The 21,752-nt window shown below is 43.2% G+C and overlaps 1 protein-coding gene across 1 annotated transcript in view; it reads right to left on the reverse strand.

Annotated features, from left to right (window-relative positions):
- RAPGEF5 (Rap guanine nucleotide exchange factor 5) overlaps nt 1-21,752 on the reverse strand; it is a 256,006-nt gene that overhangs the window by 117,394 nt on the left and 116,860 nt on the right. Inside the window, exon 9 of the mRNA XM_019534471.1 lies at nt 18,978-19,103. Coding sequence (XP_019390016.1) covers nt 18,978-19,103 — 126 coding nt within the window. The remainder of the gene's footprint in view (nt 1-18,977; nt 19,104-21,752) is intronic.

Here is a 21,752-nt window from a genome sequence, read left to right on the forward strand (position 1 = left end):
TCACAATAAAATAATTTCAGCAGCATCAACACAATACAACATTTCAATTTACAAAATACAAGGCACAAACAGGAACAATCTTAATAACACCTATTCCTTAATATAGTCCCTGACCCATGGCAAGAGATAGTCCTCCTTCCAATGGGATCCTTTGCGGGGTGTCCAGGAAGCACCAGGGGCCCCTTCCCTTACGGCTTTGACTAGGCAGGGGGGCTGCTTACCCAGCCCCTTCCCTGGGTTTGCCCACCCCAAATGTCTTTCCTCTGTGGGACCCAAGGGCCCAATGACTCATGCTCCCTCAGGTGGCAGTGGTCAGGGCACAGCTCAATGGGGTCTCCTCTGCTGGAGTGCCTCGCCAGCCCTATCCTGCACTGCTGGGCTCCTCCCCACCCTGTGCCCTGCTCTGGGTGCCGAGGGCTCAGCTCTTCTCAGCTGCTGCACTACTGCTGCTGGCTCCTGGGCCTCACGCTGCAGCACTACTATTTCCCCATGCCCTGGCTTGGCACTGAGGGCTCTCTTTTTAGCAGTCCATCCTTATTCCAGGTGGCTAACTCAAATAGCTTCTGCTGCTCCCCGGCTCTGCTGCCTCATGCGCCACCCTGCGCACCATATGGCCTGCTGGCCCTCTGGGGTTGCAGGCTCAAGCCACCGCTTGTAGCTCCCAAAACCTGGGCTCCATGCACTAAATCGCACACCATGATGGGCCTGAGCAGTTTCATGCTGCTCTCAGGGCTGGGTCTCTATGCACCATCCCCATGTGCCATCAACAGCCTGAGCAGTCTCCCATCGCTCCCAAGGCTGCTCCTCCAGCGGCAGCTCCAGCAGCCTTGGGCCTGTTGCCCACCGGAGAATAGCTCCCCAGCTTTTCTCGGCTCTGCTCTTCTTGAGTCCCTCGCGGCATCTGCCCCTGGTGCTGGGCACACAGCTCCTTTTACACGCTCCAGGGCTCCGCCCCCGAAGTCTTCTGGACCTGACAGTTTACAGTCTTCAGTACAGTCTGGGGGAGCTCTTCTCCCCCTCCCCTCAGGAAAGGGGCGTGACTTTAGTTCTCTTCCTGCCTCCTGATTCGTGGATGGGCTCCACCATCTCAAGCCTGGGACTCAACCCAAGCTCTGAAAGGTGAGCCTGCTACATTTGTTAGAGACAGAAGTAAATTCCAGTAACATATATGTTATTCTTTGTCAGACCTTGCAGTTTACACTGCTGCTGTGGCTGCCCATCACTTGCTGAAATGGGGGCAACTTCCCAGTGTAGATGAGACTTTAGGTTATGTTAAGCTGTCTCTGCTTCCAGAACTTCTGCTGGCACACCAGTCTCTACTGCCTAGCCACCACAACACATAAATCCATCATTAGTGTGTGGATGTATATAAGTCTCCAGTGTAGCAGTTCTGCTACTGCATGAAGTATTTTTCTGGAAAAATGCAGGGTAGCAGCAGGTTTATTTAGCATTACCAGTACTCAGCAGAAGTGGAGTAACTGTGCTGAAAGAGTGCAGGGCTGCACCAGTTCCACCAGCAAGTCACTGTAGTATATAGCCAAGGCCACACACTCGGACTCCTTTACTGACATATAACTCGCAGCCATTGCATATAGTTTCCCAAATTGACACTAAGCATCCATGCATGCTAAAGACAATTGTAAATGGTACGTTTGCACAGCTACACAATGGCTTAATTAGCCACTTAGAAAGCTCGCCACACAAAAAGTTCTCTAACACTGTTCTTCACTAACCCCTCTTTTTCCGTTCATGAAGCTTTGCTGACACACAAGGATATTTTTTAGGAAAATGGTAACTTGAAAGCTGTCACCTTCACAGCTTTCAGGTTATTTGACCAAGATCTTTAAGATAATGGTCCCTCTGGGTATGGATTAAGTGTTCCTTGAGGAAGAACTGAGATAACAATATTGTTAACCCTTTGGCGCAGATCACACTGTTCTAAATTCAGTAATGCAAAGAATATTAACCTAACACAAACTTCAGTCAAATGACTGAAAAAAGACAATCAATGGTGAAGTAACTTTCACTCCTTTTGATGAACCAGAAGCACCTTCACTGAACATAAGATAACAGAATCTTAACAAAACAACTACAGATGCATCAGATCTTTATTAAAAATAAAGCAAGCACATTAGAAACTGAGTCAATAAAAGGCAGTTTGTTTACCAGATAGGATCAGGACAAATCAGCAAACTACTTCGTTTGCCAAGTAATTCTCACTCCATATCTATACTCATATACATTTTGTATCAAACCTATTTGAGAGTAAAAGGTTAGGTATTAAAAAGTGGTGGACCAATAACATTTAGGAGGCTGAATACAGCTAGGGCCTCTAGATGAATAATGTATTATGTATGCCAGGAAAACCAAGAGTTCACGTGACATTTGGCAGATCTTTCCAAAAATGAAACAAATTTTCATGGCTTTCATTTACATGAAAGCCTCAGCTAGCTTAGCATCAGCCTCTTCTAAACAATACAATATAGATTATATACATTAGGTATATTATACTAGAGAAGCAGCAGCAGCAAGTTTTGCTGTAGCAAGCACTTAGCATGTACATGGTAAATCAGGATGGGAGGAAACTGTAGAAAGAATCAGAAATTATTTAGTAAGAGGAAATGACATGCTAACTTTTGTTATTTATATTTTGTGCTGAACTGGAAAGAATTTCCCAGACTACGATTTCCAGAATGGACAATATTACAATTCTGTAATTAATGATACAGTAATAGTGTAATTCAGGGAATCTCAATTTTAATTAATTGCAAAGTAGATCAGACTTAAAGTGAATAAAGGTTATAGTTAAATTTCATACTGCAATGGCAAAGTGCCCTTAACACCAGGGATCCAAGTTTTCCATTTCCCATGGAAAAATGGGGGAAAAAATTGGATTTTCCCTATTAACAGAGGAAAATGCAGATTTTTCCACTTTTGCAAAGAGCTTGCGGCAGGCTGGCAGAGTTCCAGCCTGCAAGGGGCTGGGGGGAGTGGGAAGAGGGCAGTCTGGCACAGGGCGCCATGTGCATGTGCACCTGTACACATGTACGTCTGCCAGGCAGTCTGAAGAGCAGCGCCCTGTACGTAAGTGTGGCGAGGGCAGGGGAAGGGTGATTGAGGCCCCCATAGGGAAGGAGGGGAGAAGCTGGGCAGGGCTGGGGCTGCTGCCCAGACTGGGTGGTATGTGGGGCTTGGGTCCCAAGGCCAGAATGCATGGCCACAGGGTGCAGACAGGGAGCAGGACAGGGCCATGGGTGGTTTGGCCAAGGAGGCGGGGATAGGGGGCTAGCTTCCTGCTGCTGTGAGTATTCCCAGGGGGATTTGGGGGCATGTGCCACCCAGATCTGTGTGTGGGACATGCCCCCAAATAAGCTGCCTGTTGCAGGCTTGGGCTTTCTGCCCTGCTGCCATTCCAAGGCCTCCGCAGCCCAGTGAGCGGGACCCAGTGTGGCAGGGCAGAGTGGGGCCAGGTGGGGAAGCTCCTTGCTGCTGCAAGCCCCGCATGCCCCACCCTCATGGAGCCCACCCAGAAGCAGTGGGGCAGGGGGGTGCAGAATTGTGCTCTGCGCTGCTGTCAGGAGGGTAGGGGTTGCCTCACCAGGGTGGCACAGGGCTTGCTGTCACAAGAAACTTACCTGCCCAGCCCCACTCTGCCCTGCCATGCTGGGTCTTATCCCTGGGCTATGATGGCTCTAGATGGAAGAGGGCAGTGAGGCAGGTATCCTGAGCCCATAGTGGGCAACCCACACCTGCCCCCATCCCACAGGCTTCACTATGGTCATGCCACCCATGCTGGGGCCGCAGCAGCTACTGCCTCCTGCAGGTAACAGCCAGGCTTGGACGCTGCTATGGCAGGGCAGGAGGCTACAGACCCAGGTCCCTGGCCCTGTAGCCCTACCAGAGGGGGCTCTCACCTGCCATGGCTGGAGGGGTGGGGGATTGCAGGTAGAGTGAGGGGCCTGGACCTACATCCTGGTGAACTAAGGGTGCCCCCCCCTTAGTAATAAGCTCACTTTGGGTACAAAAAAAGCATTTTCCCAGGTTTACAATGCATTTAATAATACAGGTACAGTAATGAGCATGTATGTAAATATAAAGAAATAAAACTGGAAGTTTTTGAATGCTGCCTTCTCTGGTGCTTATTAAATGCATAGTATTCCTCACATTACAAAACTATCTACAGAGGACAAAATGCAGGGGAACTACAGCCCTTGTACATCACAAAGCTAAGCACCTCTTTACACAGGAAAGCAAGCGGGTAGATGGAGGAGGGTCATGGCAAGAGGACATAGCTGTCCCCCTAATTCAGTGGTTTTCAACCTTTTTTGGCTCAACAACCCCCTCATTAGATTCAAGGCATCCCCTGGAAAATACCAGCTCTCAGCTCTCACTCATGTTTTTGGCTGTGACAAAATAATGGATTCCTATCTGAAATCTCTGGGTTTATCTTGTGATCACGTGTAAGAGTTTGCATACCTAAAAGTGCTAATATTGTGCAGCACCCAGCTGGACCCTTAAAATGATCTCATGGCACCCTAGTTGAGATATGTTAGCACAGAAGGAATGGGCTTAACGAATTAGAGCCAGGATTCTCAAGAATGTGAGATACACAGTGCCCTTGCAAATAAAGCAAGGGAGTCTCATTCTCATTTAGAGATGAGTCTAAAACAAAGGAGAGGGGTTCCACATATAGGTAAAGTTGATGGGTGCCATGGCTAAGTGGGAGGGATGTCATTTTTGACAAAGTGGTATTTTTCATTAAAACATTGAAGCTACAGAAACTACTGGCTAATTCTACACTACAAAAAGAGTCCAAAAGCCTCCTTTTTATTTGATGTCTCACTCTGGGTACAAAAAAAGCATTTTCCCAGGTTTACAATGCATTTAATAATACAGGTACAGTAATGAGCATGTATGTAAATATAAAGAAATAAAACTGAAAGTTTTTGAATGCTGCCTTCTCTGGTGCACTTACTGCAGGAAGATGTGAGGACTTCCCAAGCTCACTACTGGGGTGGAGGAGAGGGGCATGTCATATCCTTAATGAAATCCTGAGAATGGCTCCAGATCCCCCCCACTGTTTCCTTCCACCTCAGATCAAAGACACCATTATCCTGAATGAAAAGGATTAGCCAGGCTCCCTACGGGGCCTGTTAATGCCACTGTTCAAGTGATGAGATGAGGTGCTGTATAGCAATGTAAAACACTGCTTCCACTTCCGCTCTCCCTGGGGTTAAGCAGGCAGCTGCATTTTCTCAGCTCCTGGCCCCAACTGCCTCAGTACCACAAGAGACATGGGGGAACAAGAGAGCAAAGGAAGTTTATTCACTGTTTCTGTAAATTACATTCCCCCGCAACCCTCCCTCGGCAACTTACACAAGGCAATCAAGTCTAGGAGACCAAAACATAATCTATGTACATATACTTTTATATCATGTTATTAGTATTATTATATATACTACACAGTGGCTCAGAGATTATTTAGATGCTAAATAATATCAACTATATTATAAAGATGCAAAGCTTACTGATACAAAAAACGATATTGGAGAGGTCCGTAGGAGAGGTCACTCCCACTTCGCTTAAACTTTCAAGTGAGGATTATTTTCAGCAAGCTGATGTCTCACTTGGCATAACTCTATTGTCTCATGAGAGACAGATACCTACTAGTCTATTTACATTTCTGCACGGTGGTGTTTTGGATGGGAGGAAACCCAGATTAGGAAATCAATACCCAATAATCTAGTTTATTGGGTATTGATTTCCTAATCTGGGTTTCCTCCCATTCAAAACATGACTAGGTTTTGCATATGCAAATTCCAACCATGGTGTTTTCAGCCAAGGCTAAACATTGGCCTTTCCACATTTTATTTATCTAATTGATTTACATGCCACCTTTCCCAACAAATGCTAAGGGGGGCTTACAATAAAAAAAAAAAACAGAATAAATTAAAAGCAGAATGACCAGAACAGCTTATAAGGGAACTAGAGCATCAAGATAAAACCAAGATAAAAAAAATAAAACATCTTAACCTAGTTTTTGTTTGGTGAACATCTCCCCAAACAAGTTGAATTGGTCTAATAAAAAGATATCAAATTTACCCAAAGACCCTTGTCTGCCTATGCCTAACATCTGACAGAACTTCTGAAAGTTATCCAGGCTCAGGGTCTGGTGAGCTCCAGAGCCAATAAGCGACTGAAAAGAATGATTTCCCCTGCGACTTCTCCAAGCAGACTTGGCATACTGATGGTACCAGTATGGAGGTTGCTCTTGGCTGACCTTGGGGATTGCAATGGGGCATAAGAGAAAAGGCAGTCCCATATCCAGATCTTTCCAGTGCTATTTAACAGTCTACTTAATGCGACAAATATGATTCTATTTTGCAAAACATAAAATGCTTTATTAGATATATTTATATTTAATGTACACAGTATCTCTCTCTATAGATATAGATATCTAGATATAGATATATAGATGTTCCTGTCATGGATACCAGATGACTTAGTAACTTTAAGAATATTTTGTGGAAGAGGTAGGCTAAATATTAAAAGATTATAAGATAAAATCTTAGCTTCCCTTAAAAAAAAAAAAAAGGGGGGGGGGGCATTGCTACCGAACACCAGAAATTACCAACATTTACAATTCTATAGGTTACTCTATACTATTAAGTTAGGTGGGTATAGGTCTGACCTAGCCCTACACAAGTGCACTGTACAGGAGAAATGAGATTCCTTCCATTTTGGATATAAAAAAGTCAGGCAGAAACACTCTCTCTGATTCAAGGAACATGGGATTCCTCCCACAATGCCTCAAAGGGTTGGAAAAGGTGGTGAACCCATCACATCTCCACTGCATGCCAGAAGTATGGTTGCACCCATTAAGAGGGAGGCAGCAGATTGCACTTCACCTGTAACACTGTAGGAGGCGCTTTCTTCCTTGCAGACAGGCTGACTCTGGTGCTTGTTTTGAGGCAGAGCAGTTCTTCATTGTTCCTAAGTACGGGGCTGAATCTAAATGGAACAATTCAGCCCATTGTGCTTGGAAAGATCCATTTAAGATTTGACATTTAACAGTTTGCAAAACTACCAATGCTTTTATCACTGCTATTCATGATCTTCCTGAGTGAAGTCATTCATCTTTTTTTGTGGTCACCAAATAAGGCCATCACATTTTCCTTGCATCCAGCGATGACTATTATTCTTACCTGCCAGAGTATGCTGTCTTCCAAGGAGCGCAGTTCAGGGAGTGACAAAGTGCATGGAACCTCCAAGCGTGCAGTTTAAAGTGTATTCTATGAGCAGCAGGCCACTACTAATTTCAAAACCTGTTTGGGGTTTTCATGTAAAACATCCAAGAAAACTTTTTACACCTTGTTTAAAGTTAAATCTGTGTGCACGAATGCAAGACCTTGCTTCCATGGAATAGCAGATATGCACAGAGTCACAGAAAAACTAAATCAAGAGGAGGAAGGGGAAATCTTGCTTTGGCTTAAATAGGGACAACTTTGAAAAGGAAAAAGGAAACTTCAAGACTTGGCCTAGTAGGGTAGAGAATAAAATTAATTCTTTGGGAGGGGGGGGAAGAGATTACTGGGTTCTCCTCAGTTGGGCTAGACACACAGTATCAACTTTACTTTTCATTTTCCTAAATTCAGAAACTGATTTCTTTAGCTTACCATAGAAAGACGGGCAATCAAGACTAAGTACAGATGTTCAGAAAGCCCCTGGCAGAAGTACTCTATTGCACTTTATGGTGGGGCCTGGGGCTTGGTGCCTGCCTGTACTGGCCAAGGCCAGCAAGAAGGGGGAGCTCCCACAAACCTCCAAGGAGGCTGCCAGAGTGGTCCATCTCCCTAGCCCTGCCTCCCCCCTCCCCTCCCCACCAGCTGGCAACTGACAGTACTGACTCGGGAGGAGAGGAGAAACAGAGCCCTCCTGTCACAAGGATGCCCCCCAGCTTGTTGGCTGGGGCTGGTCCACAATTTAGGGGGTTCCCTTCCCCTTCAGCTGCAGTTCCCAGTGTGGCAGTAAACCAGGCTGGGCAGCCCCTGTACTACAGCTCCTGGCTGTACCTGTCAAGAGGCTGGGGTTTGGGGAGTAAGAAGCCCCTGTCACACAGACCCAGCCTCCCTCCCTCCCCTCCGAGACCACAGCCAGCAAGCTGGCTCCAGCAGGGGCACCCAGACTGGCTTTGGCCAGGGGAGGAGGTGGTGTTAAATAGAGACTCTCTGTCACGTGGATCTCCCACAAACTTGTAGGCTCAAGTCTTTGTGTGGTCTGGGCCAGGTCCACACAGCAGAGAGGCTCCATTTCCCTACCCCCACTGTAGTTTCTGGCATGACAAAAAGCATAGCTACAGCTGGGGGAACACAGCCTCTCTGCCATTTGGATCCTCCCATTAGGCTTCCAGGCAGGGGTCTTTGTGGGGGCCAGGTCTGTCCAGCAGAGAGGCTCCATTCCCCCAGCCCCAACCTCCACACCTGGCTGCATAGGGAGTAGAAAAAGACTTTTTCGTCTCCTCTCCATAAGAGCCTGGGGCTGGGGCTGGACTAGTGCTCACCCAGAGCAGAGGAGCACTGGACAAGACTAGCAAGTCACACAGCAAGAGGCCCCCGGATTGCCGGGGGAATGCAACCTAACTTGACTTGAGATGGATGTGGTACAGATGTTAAATAAAGTGCTTTAGTCTGATACCACATCCATTGAGGGTTAACTTAAGAGTGGGATATCCCACTCAAGTGTTTTATACATCTTGAATGTCTGTTCTGTTACAGCTTTAAAGCACTTTCTATGTGTTTAACACATGATAAGTGTAACATCTATACCTAGCCCTAGTTTTCAAGTTCCTTGCACGTGTGTGGAGGGAAGGAAACAGCAGCTAACATAATATCAGTATTTAATGGAATTTATTTATGCAGTACAAACAAACAGAAGGAACATGCAGAATGCTGTTAACTGTACTGATCATGCAAATATAGTGAAGGATAGTAATTAAAAAACCAAAGCACATTAAAAATGCATTTAACTGAATATGCTACTTTTCTAAAGGAAGAAAAAAAAAAAAAGACACCTTAATTTTATAAAAGCTCTTGGGTACACTAACAATATAGTTAGGTAAACTGTGTATGCAATTTGGGTCTGAACAAATGTATGATAATGAGTCTAAGGACCAAAATAAGAAAGGGTAATAGGTAATAAGGCCATCTCTCTCAAAGTATTGAGATGGCGAAAGATCTGGGAGTTATTCTGCTAGATAAAACTAGGTAAATTATTCTAGTAGATAAAACTAGTTATTCTAGTTTATCTAGTTATTCTACTAGATAAAACTTTAGCACATTTAGCAAAAACAAAGTAACATTCTAATTAGATCATAATTAGAGGACATGAAAAGAAGTGGGAGGATAATATTCAATAAGTATATTATGAAAAGGCTATTCAATAACTAGAAAAAGTACAAATATACACATTCATGTCTTAAAAAGCTAGGTTTATTTTCACAGCTTAAAGAAACAATGTCTAGGCTTTAGAAAAAGAGAGCATCATAGAGGTCTAACAAAATTCTGAAAGGAATGCAAAGGATAATTTGCAGCTGAAGAGCTTTGGAAGAATGATGTCATAGGCCAAATTCACAGTGCCAGTTTAAATCAATAGAAAATCTTTTCAGGATTGGTGGTGATTTAGGAAGAGTATGGTAATATTCAACTCCAGAAGCATTTTTTAAATGCTGAATGTGTGCAATGAAAGGAAGGATAAAATAGGAGTGATAATTTCAAACTGGACCACTACAGGAAGCTGTCTGCTAGAGTTCTGTCATGTGACAGGCTTGCAATGCTATTGTTAAAATGTAGAGAAGGGGGAGGAGAGCTGATTGAGGAAGAAAAGAAAGTGGGACCAGGACAGGGAGGAGGAACATCCTGGGTGCGTCTACACACGCTATTAAGGTGAAGCAATATATTCCAGTGCATATCATGGGAAGTTTATTCGGTGCATATCATATCAGAGTTCATTGCTCCCCGGTGCTGCATTTGCACATACGTCTGGGACCGCAGCACACTGAGCCAGGTTGGAGCAGTTCCAGCTGACAAGGCATCCAAGGAGCCAGCCTGCCAGTCCAGGACTGCTCTATAACCCAGTTCAACGTGCTGCAGAGGGGCTAGCTCAGGCATGAGGGTACTGTAGTGTAGGGCTGCCAGCAGGCAGCTCCCACAATGAAGCGCACCCATGCCTTATCCAACTTGGTCCTTTACTCCACTGCAGAATAGCACAGAATACAAATACTATCCTGCAGCAGAGTAAATTAGTTTACTCTGGCCTAATAGCATTGCACATGTAGATGCTGACGTTTACTGCAGAGCTGACTAATTAGCTCTGTGGTAAAATATCTCATGTACATGTGCCCACTGAATATTATTAAACAGGGATGATGACTTACTTGGCCCAACCCTCACCATAACTACAGGATGGGTAGTGGGCCACTGGCTGGCACAGTATCTGAGTGAGACCTGGGGGTCACAATTGACTGGAAGATGAACATGAGCGAAAAGTGTGATGAGGTTGCCAGATGGGCAAAGAGAACTCCAGTATGCATCAGCCAATATGTCAAGAGTTCGGACTCCCAGTTAACTATTTTAACCTCCCCTCCAACGCCCCCCCCATCCTAACAAATTCCTCTCCTCCTTCCTCAAGATTTCTAAAGATACTGTCAAAAGGAATAAGTCATCAACTTAACCAAGCTAAAGAAGGACCAGCACAAGTAGTATTCAAGTGATATTTCCATCTATACATAGTTAAACATTATGGAATAAATCACAAATCAGTTAGTAAAAGGGTGTATTTTTAAAAACATAGTAAACCAAGCATCTGGAGGAAAGAAAGTATTAAGGGAATTGAGCTCACCTCAAAGGAAGTGGGGAAACTTCCCAGTACCCTGTAATTCCTACAGCATAAAGTAATTCTTGTATTATGCTGACAATAGAGTATGTGAGATCACGAACAGTACTCCATTCAATTGTTTTACTTTTACAGGAACTGGGACCTTGCAATCATTTAACTTTGTATGCTGCAGCTTGTTATAGCCTATTTTTCTCCAAACTTGGTAGCAGTAATATGACTTACTAGGAGCATATCCATTATAGCTAGCAAACATAAGAAGTCCACAGGAAAAGTAAAGAAAGGAACTTATATTTTTTTCAACAAATATATTTAAAACCTTTGGAACCAAAATATTTCCAAGGAACTAAAAATGAAATCTTTCCTAATTACTAGAAAACCTAGCATGACAGCCAAGTAGAAGATGGCTTTCTCATCACAGGCAAGCTTTTGCCATGCCAGTATTCACATCGGGATAAACCCAGCATCTTCTGAAGGGTTTTTTGGAGAAAAGACAGGAAAACACCAAACCCCACCTACCACAAAAAAAAGGCAATTTCTTAGTGCTTAGGGCACACATCTGGGATGTGGTAGACCCATGTTTAAGCCTCTACTTTGAGCAATTCAGAAGGAGAACTTCAGCATCATACCTCTTATGTGAATACTCTGACACAGGGTTAGCAACATTATGTAACAGTGGGTTGAAGATGAGCTAGCTCTAGGACCTGGCCACTACTGATTTTTTCTGCCACCCAGCCACGGCATACCATGGATGAAGAGCCCAGCTGCCTGGCCATGTTGTGGTACAGTATGGCGTGGATGAAACTCCCTGTAGCAGCACGGGCAAAACCCCCTCTGTCAAACACCACCAAAGCCCCTGCTAACTTAAAGTCAGACTATTGGCAATTGTGGGCTATGTTTGCGTACATCTCACTGTTGTTAGAGCTGTTCTACTTTGTATGAATAGTTAAGCATGTATTGAAGCAGGCAGGGCCCATATCACATGCTGGGGGAATTACATTGTTATAAGGCCTATGAAGACCTTCTCTCCCACTTTCTGTCTGTGGCCCAATTCAACTGTTTTAACCAAGTACAGCTCCAGCATGCATCTGAAGACAGCCTGGCAGCTAGGGTGCTCACCACAAATGTGGGAACATGAGGTTCAACTCCTTGGCCTGATTCAAACAGAACAAGAACTTGAAGCTAAGTCTCCAAGGTGAGTAAGCTGACAACCAGGCTACTGTCTAGTCTGGGTGAGTCTCTCTCTGCTTTTGATATGAAATTCCATCCTAGGCTCAAGAACCTTTCAGAGACGCACACAGGTAAGGTCTTGGTTTGACAAATCTACTTCTTCCAACAAAAAGCATTTTCCCAGAAACTTTCCAAGAAGCTCTATTCAACACATAGCTACCAATGCCACTGGTACCTTGTCTGCCTATGTCCCTAGACCAGCACAGCTACAACCTACACCCCTGTAACACTCAGCTGACACTTCTTGACAGTTTTAGACTGGGAGCTGGTATCTAAATGGGTCTAGACTATGATACCTGATACAGTTTCTTTTGCCTGCAACAGAATTGAGACTGATACAACAGGTCCAATGAGGGAAGTGGCAGTGCCCTGCAAATGTGCTTAACCTTGTTCTAAATGGACCAGATAAGACTAACAGAGTTGCAAGTCCATCCATGGCTCCACAAGAGTTCCCAACTAACTAACTGATGCCATTCCTGTGTCCTTTTGATTCACGATCTCTCTGCAGCAGCTAACAAGGTAGCAACAATAATAATTAAGGGAGCAAAAATCCTATAAATCAGCCATTAAATAATCCAAACATGCATCTCCTAGCCAGGATGGATACAATAGCTTTCTCCCTCCCTTTTTTAAAATGAAGTGATTTTAAAAAAAGTAGTAAAGTGCACATAATGTTTATTGATTAGATCTGGATGCAATTATTTTAAATAGAGCTGAAGGGCAATTCAAGCATCCATCAGTGAAAGGCCACTGCTTCACTACACTAACAAACAGTGCACCCCGGGCATGTACTGACATTCACTATTGTCCATTTGCAGGTGGACAGCTAAACCGAACCAACCTTCATGTGTCACGTCTGAAATTTCCTTCAAAATGCTCAAGCATTAAATATTACCTGAGGCTTGCTGGTGTTAATCTTCTTTTGTAAGCCCATTCATGGCTTCAACTGAGCCATTAGACAACTTCAGGGAGTAAATCATCTTTCTTATTAATGAGACTCTTGATTAAAAATGTTAGTCCCGTGAAAATTAGCAAAATAGCCCAAGTTGGGCAATACTACAGAATTAATGCAATTAAAAAAATATCTAGCTTGTTAATAAATGAATCAGTCTGTCAGTAGAGTAGAAGGAAAGCTTATGGAATATTTTCATATAATTTGTCTATGCTATGCATAAAAGTACAGTATTAACAGTCCCAAATTAGGAATGTAGTTTGGATATTTTGAGAAAATACTGCAGCACTGGCAGACAGGCATATTTTTTTACAGGATGAATGCACTAGCTAGTGTTTCCTATGAATATTAATACTAATTTACAGCAACATACAAGCAACTGATCTGTCTATAAAAACAATGTGACCTGAGAAATATTTTCTCCAGGTTATTTTCTAAAAAGGATAATTGACTACTTTCTCTGTTTTACCAATGTAATGAAAAGATATTAGAAGATTTAACTGACTTCCTTAAGGATGTCAATATACATATGGTTTCATTTAAACAGTTAAAATAAAATACTGGAAATACTTTGCAAACAGATTTGAGAAGCCCTCCCTGACCAGGACTCTGTCAGTTCTCATTCACCCACCTACCATCAATAGTCCACTGGAGTCCAGGTGCCCTGAATTCTGCAGCAAGCCACTTCTCTCTAGTCCCACCCCCAACTTTCTGTTGCCCACCAGTAGCCCAGCAGGCCAGATAAAGTGGCTCTACCCCATGGGCCATGTTTGACATCACCATCCCAGCTGCCTCCAGCTGGTAAGTCTGTTGTAGGGGCCAGAGTGGGGAAGGAAAGGAGTGTGGGGGAGGGAGGGATTGGGGCTGGGACAAGCTGCCCAGCTGTGGCAGGGGGCCACGGGACTCAGGGAAGGGGGCTGGGGGATGCAGGATGTGAATGCAGCAGCACTTGGAGCAGGGGCTATGTCCTGCAGCTGCCTGCCCTGCAGCTGCCTGCCCAGCCGGGGGGGAGGGAGGGAAAGGGGCGTGATGCAGGCATTGCTCACTTCAGGAGGAAGGGGACAAGTGGCAGCAGGGCATAGCCCATTGCTTGCCCAGCTAGGGTGGGGGGAGAGAGGGGTGCGGGATGCAGGAGCTGCTGCTGCTTGCCCAGCCAGGGCAGGATGTGGGTGCAACAGCGCTAGGAGCAGGGCTCCCTTCCGCCCAGAGCGAGCTGTACCTGCATTGCACCCCCTCCCCCTGCCCTGGCTGGGCAAGCAACAGCAGGGCATAGCCCCCACTCCCAGCACCTTCCGCTGCACCTGCATCCCCGCCCCCCCCAGGCTGGGCAGGTGGCAGCAAGGTAGAGCCAGTGCTGATGTAGGCGTGGCAGTGCTGGGAGCAAGGTCTATGCCCTGCTGCTGCCTGCCCAGCCAGGGTGTGGGGGAGGGTATGATGCAGGCGCAGCAGCACTGGGAGCGGGGGCTACACCCTGCTGCTACTTGCCCACCTGGGGTGGGTGGAGGGGGCAAGCAGCAGCAGGGCATAGCCCCCGCTCCCAGCGCTGCTGCCCATATCCCGTGCCCCCCGGCCCTGACTGGGCAAATGGCAGGCTTGCATCCCACACCTAACCGCCCTCCTCCCGAAGTCCTGCGCCCCCCTGCCCCAGCTGGGCAGCTTATCCCAGCCCCAATCTCTCCCTCCCCTGTGCCCCTTCTCTCCTCCCTCCACCTACCACAGCAGACATACCAGCTGGAGGCAGCTGTGTCCAGTATTGTAAGGACTGCTGCCTGTTTAGTCTATGGCTGAATCTCCAGAGCAGCGCCGAATTGGGACAGTAATTTGAATCTCCAAATCAAATTACTGTCCCTCTAAATGGACCAAATCTGAATCCAGAATGAATACTTGCCACTTCACACAGCCCACTGGCCAGACACATTCCCTTCTCAGGCCATCAGCTTGTTAAAAGATCCAATATTTTTCTCCTATCAGTCACCAGAAAAGGCTGAAGCCACAAGGTTTCCATACTTTAATTTCCTATTATAAGCAAATGATCAAAGCTGCTGAAAATTTGCCTTCCAGAAGTTTGTACCAACAATATCCCCTTATAAGACGGAGAATTCAATCTCTCATGAACAGTGCTTTATAGACGGACAAGAAACTGCAATGTATTTACCTTTTCAGGGTGAATCTGAGCCAAATACGGGCTAGGAATTACCATTTACATTTTCTTAATACCTCAGAGTCTAAGGTTAACTATGTATCATACTCACCAAAATGAACAGAGGTCTGCTCTTCCACAAATAGATAAAAGAATCAGCAGAAGCATAAGTTATATTATTTCTTATTTGTTGCCCAACACGAATATGAAAAGCTTCCAAAGTTTTAATTATATGATATCCTGATTAAATGTGTTAGGAGGGCAAAGCCCAGGTTCACAATTAAAGTTGCCTACAGAAGCTTAACACTAAATTTCCTGACTTAAAAAAAAATGTATTCTACATGAAATAGACAACTGGTGTATTTTATGGATATTGGTTTATCTAAAGTGTACATATAGGTATCCCTATTCAAAATCTGGATGATGTATTCAAGTTTTATTACAATATACACTTTCCTACAGGCCTATGAACAAGCATTCATTTTATATAAAAAAAACAAACAAACCTCCACACAGAAAAATAATCCTGAAGTCAGAATATCTCAGATACAGTATCTTTACTTCAACTTCATGACAAGCCTCTTCAGAACAAACTCAAACAATTACATTGCCGAAGCTCATCATAACACTCAGCTCTGCCAATCAGTGCAATTTCTGCTTTAAAATACTTCTACAGTGAGGCTATCAAAGTTAACAGTTTGCAAAAGGAATACAGAGTATTGAAAGAGAAGCATGAAAGAACACATGTAAGGTTCATGCCTAGATTGGGCATTTTCATTTTGGGAAGGCAGGTCATCCAGGGAGGATTCATTACACAGATGTTTCTTGAGAACACAGGTAATGAAAGTCAAAGGAAAAGCTGAATCATTTTAACTCTGTGTATATATAACTTTATATATATTGATCTTCTCAGCAGCTGTTTTAAGAGTGATTCTCAAAAACTTGCCATACACTTGAGTGTTTGTTTTATATGCACTGCTTTGTAAGAGTCTTACTATATCCCTAGGTAGGTTCTTCTGTTAATATTTTAAATGAAAGCAGAGGTTGGGCAAAACCCTATTCCAATTCACTTGCCATCACCTACCTATATAGTTCTGGAGCTAGATTTTAGTCGCCACTGTTCATATTAAATAAGCTCTAACCCAAAGGTTCCCAAACTTTTTCTTATTATATACCCACTTCCAGATTTACCAGCTGCCCATGTACCCTTACCAGCATATGCTTTATTTTAACACCTTAAATGCCAATTATTATTATAATGAAAATTAAATTAGCTATTAACAATTTATCCAACATACATCCACAGAGATGTCTTGCGTACCCCCAGGGGCATACATACCAGTTTGGAAACCCCTGCTCTAACCTATGAGTAGTCTCACTGAAACCAACGTACTAGATGGTATTCTTAGATAACACACCTATAAAAGAGGAGTGAAATTTCTGCACACACCTTATTTCTTTGTGCCCACATGTAAGCATGTGTTAGGCGCCCTTCTAGCCCCTATGCCAGAGTGTGCATACCCATCCCCTAGTCATACCCACAACTTCAGTCCTTAACACGTCAGGCAGCCCAGCAGTGCTTCAATGAGGGATTTCATAGTTTGTTGCTACAATTAAATCTAGCAGTAAAATACCAGCCTCACAACCCAAGAACAATAGTCAAGCTTGGAATGAGCAGTGCTTCAGCCTCTGAGCTACTGGACATATGGACAGAGACACAAACCTCGGAACAAAGCACACTATGACAGTTGCATACAAACAAGCAAGCTGTACATTTGAAAGCAGAGGTAATGAGCAGGTTATACAGAAAAGGTAGGCATATGAAAGCATGACAAATGTAGCTCTGATTCATCCAGGAGTTAACATGCCATTTTGGGGGCAAGGGAAACTGTGGTTGGAGGTTGTGATGTTTTCTGCTTTTTTCAAATCAGCACAGCTTGACCTGTCAAGGGTTAATCCTTTCATGCGCTCAGGGTCTGAGGCAGCTTACATGCCATCTCTGCTTGGGGCTGAGCCAAGGGACAATCTTGCCCAATAAGAATAACAGAAGTGTAGTAGCACTTAACCTGATTATAGGCAATATCATCTAGCTCTTGAAAAGCTGAAGCAGTCACTCTGCTAACTATGCCAACATCTGTAAAACAAACAAAAAAATCTTTCCATAGACTAGAGAAAGATTAAAACCAGTAAGAACCTATGTTCTTTTCCATTTTAAAATTATTTTAACTCTGTTATCCTGTACATAGGCTAATAGAAGTCCATCTGATATCAAATTCATCTTATGCCAAAGGAATAGCAGAATGACCATATGCAGCAGCAGTCACAAAAACCCTGAACTGACATTACTAGAGAGAAAAAAAATCCCTAAAAACCCCATAATCTTGCTTCAAAATCTTAAAACATCATTATAAACTTTATTAATTTAAAATCATACATTCATCAGCACCTGAACTTTTAATTCTATTTTGCTGATGTAATCTAAAGACATATGAAAATAATGCCAGAGACTGGCAGTTAGTGGATCCAGCCAAGGAACCATTCAACCACAGGGATTTGAGACGGGCTAATTACTCCTTTTCCTTATGTGCACCTATGGATACAATTACGTATTTAGCTACAAAAGACAGGAGATTATAGGCTATTGAACAGAACAGCATGGAGCTCTCAAATAAGATTTCACTTCTTTCTTTTCCTTTGTATAACTCTGACATTTAGTGTTGATGGATTTGAGAGTGAGCTGAAAAGTAATTTTCTTTGAAGGCACAGATCTCTGTACTGTGTGGTAAGTCAAAATTGAGGAAGGACAGTTGTGAAAACTACACCGTAAGATTCAAAATTGGGGAGGATTCTCCTTCCTGAAGAGTTTTAGATTTTTTTAGACCAGTACATGACAAAGATCATCATTTCTTCCAAATCCCCTGTACCTGCCACAAAAGCACCAAGTAAAACAACCTTTGGCTGGAGAACAAAAAGAAAATACACAATATGACCAGCAAAGCAGTCCACGTTTTAATGCATTTTCTGTCTATAGCTATTATTACTTGAATAAACAATTTAAGAAGCACAAAAAACTATTTTCTTCAGCTGAGTCATTGTAACACAGCTAAAGACATTTTTTTTAAAGCTATAAAAATTCTGTCTAAATCCATTCTTTGCAACTCATGTTGGAAACTTCCCATTAATGTCCTCATCCAAAGACTTTAGAAGCAAAATAATTTCCATTCACTTTAAAACAATAATAAAAGGGAACTATACTTTAGAAGCATGCATGTCTCAAAAAAGATGAATTAAAATATTTTTTTTAAAAGTTTTTCATAAAAGCTACCAACATTTGGTTGGAAAATACTCGGAAATCACTCCCACTAAGTATATGCTAGAAGAGTGCTTTATTCCTGCTGTAGGCTACCAACGTTTAACAGTTAAGAACATTACTTTAAGTGCATATATCTTTCAGCAAATTTACTTTGAGAGGATGAAAATGAAGAAGGCATGACAAAACAGCTATAGCTCAATGGCTAAAGAATGCACCAGGTCCTGACAGGCATCACCGCTCTTCGTTCTTTAAGGGTTAACATAAGCAACTACTTTGTTAAAAAGCAGAGGTTTATGACAAAGTGGAAAATGTCTCTCCCCTCTTCCAAACAAAAAAACAGGCAAGGCTCCATGGGTAGATGCAATACCTTTTAGTAGACCAAATACAGCTATAACCAATAACCCTAAAACAAACAAACAAACAAACAAACAAACAAACAAGGAAGGTCTTACTTGTTCTGTCTTCTCAGGTTCTTTTCTATCCGTCTGCAAAAATGGATAATTTTCCCTTGCCAGCTTCTGGACTAGTTCAATGCGTCCGATGTCATCTCTTTCTTGAAGTTTGCACAAAACCCCTGCCTTGAGGGTTGGAGAAAGAGCAAACAGATACTTAAATCCACAGTCCCAGGACATGACCCTGACACAAGTTTTAACCTTACAATAAACACTTTTTTCCAATCATATTCATGTAATTCTGTGCCTTTTGCTGAAGTGGACTATACTGTTGCTTCTTGGGGAAACAACATCATTTTGGAGGCACCGCTAATTTACTCTATGCATCTACTTCAGAAGAATGAAGGCAGGGCTGGCTAAATCAACTGCTACTATGTGTGAGATATTTTGTTTGTTCCTGTCAACCTATTTCCTGTTACATAAGAGAACCATAGCAAGAGGTTAAAAACTCATGGGAAAGTTAGCCAGGAACAACCTTGGAAAAAGGATGAAGTGCAACAGAGTCACTCCTAAAAATAGTATAATAGAACTTCCACTTCATGAATTCCAGCATTTCTTTATGCATTTAAACTACAGAATTTAAAAGAAAGTTATGCTGCAATTACTTATTTTACAAATGAGAAGTTAATATCATCTGTTGCTATTTCTGTCACTGTGTTTAGACACTGTGACATGTTTTAAACTAGTACTAGATTAGAATTGCTTTTTTAAAGATAGAATTCCACCAGGTGGAGAACCTCGGGATATTCTGATGACGCTTGGTCTTTGCTTACGGCTTTGCGGTGTGTTTGTAAAGATGACAAGTCTGTAAAAGCAGATATGTACTCTACATACAGGTTTTTCAAACACACAGGTACCCTCATGCTATTTTCTGACAAGAACTAAGCTATACAGTTTATGATACTTCAAGGAAAGTCACTAGCTAATAAAGTTACATTACCCTCCATGGTTTGATGACTTTGCTTGCATAATTGAGACCTGGCTGCATGACACTTAGGACCATTATTAATCCAGATGTTTCCTGATGGATAACAGCAAGAGACTGGGAGGATCAGGGAGGTGCTGTGGTTGTGCTAATGCCATCTGACCTTGAGGGTGCTCTGCTAAGAGGGAGGGTGGGGAACCTTTTCTTTTCCCCATTTAATTTTTGCCACTTTATAAAAGGCAGCCAGAAAATGATTGGGGTTTTGTTTCTTCCTTTTTTTTTTTTTTTAAACAAAGAACATATCCACACCCCCACAAAGGGTGGTATGATTGTAATGTACAAGTACAATTCCAGTAGAGTGTGTCGGTTTATAAAGCCTTATCATGTTCCATCCAAACAACTAAAACCAGATGAAGCAGCCAAATTAAAATCCCCTATATTTAAAATTCTGTAAAATGAGGCAGGGTTATTTTGTTTTTGTTTTAACTGTAGAGGAGAGTTTTCATAAATGTTCTACTTTCTCTGACTGAATTTTTTTTTTTTTTTTTTTTTTTTTTTTTACCTTCAGCACATACTGCAAGGCCTAGTGATTTAAACAGCTACCATCAGTTTTAACACCAAGACGGTTTTTAATGCCCTTCTGCAACAATAATTTAACTAACATTGATTGACTTTGTTGTTAATTGCTATTGTGCTTTTTAGCCTTGGGAATATAGGAACATTGGAAAGTTGGGATGGAAGGGACTTCAGTATGCCAACTATTCTAGGCAGGAGTCTAAACCATCCAAGTCAAGCACCCGTCTAACCTGCTCTAAAAATCATCCGAGGATAGAGATTCCATAACCTCTCTGGGTAGCCTGTTCCAATGGTTAACCACCCTCATAGTAAGAAAGTTCTTAAATCTCCAACCTAAATTTCCTCTGCTTCAGTCTCCTGGTTCTATCTGCTATAGCCACAGAGAATAATCTATTTTCATTCCCTTTGTAATTTCCCATCGGGTATTTTAAGACTCCTATCAAATTCCCCCCTCAGTTTTTTTTTCCTCCATATATAATATTCTCTACATAATTTTAGTTTTCAGTCTTCTTCATAAGGCTGAAAGCCTCAAAATATACCTGGCTAGTATAATTATTTCATAAATAAAATAAATGCATGTAGGTATTTAAATACACGTAAGTAGTATGCATGCTCCAGCTTTACAGAAAAAATACCCAAATAAAAATAGAGGGTTTATTTCACATTCAGTGGGCCCAATTCTGCCCCTAATGGAGGCCAGTAGCTCCTGTTAAAGTCAAAATGCTTAACTGAAGAAACCAGTTATCCCCACTATTCAAGGAAGCATCCTGGAAGAAGAAAACTTTCTGAACCTGTTATCCTTTCCACGTGTCTCAATGCAGTAAGTACACAAGCCAAGTGAAATAAAAAAAGATTAATCTAGACCTGATTCTGCATCACTACTGCCACTTTTCTCTACATTGGTTATGGCATGAGCAGAGCAGAACTTGCCTGACTCTGGCACAGCTCCACACTAGCTGGAAACCATAACCATGCAGCAGGGGCTGGGGGAACAGTGGGCTGGGGGAAACAGTGGCAGCCCGGACGCAGTTTGCAGGCACCCAACCCTGGTGCAGCTCCCTACTGGCTGGAAGCTTCACCTATGCTACAGCCAGGAAGTGGGGAGCTGGGGAAAGTGGCAGTGGCAGAGGTACAGCTCCCATCATGAGCACTGCAGAAACCACCCAACCTGTCTTGGACCAGGGCTGGGATAGCAGGAAGAAATGGCAGCAGTGCAAGCACAGCTGGAAGCTGCACAGCTTCTCACTGCCTGGCACTGTCACTGGAAAAGTCCT

This window comes from Crocodylus porosus, unplaced genomic scaffold (assembly GCF_001723895.1).
Source record: "Crocodylus porosus isolate Cpor-Errol unplaced genomic scaffold, CroPor_comp1, whole genome shotgun sequence".
NCBI classification, from domain to species: Eukaryota; Metazoa; Chordata; order Crocodylia; family Crocodylidae; genus Crocodylus; species Crocodylus porosus.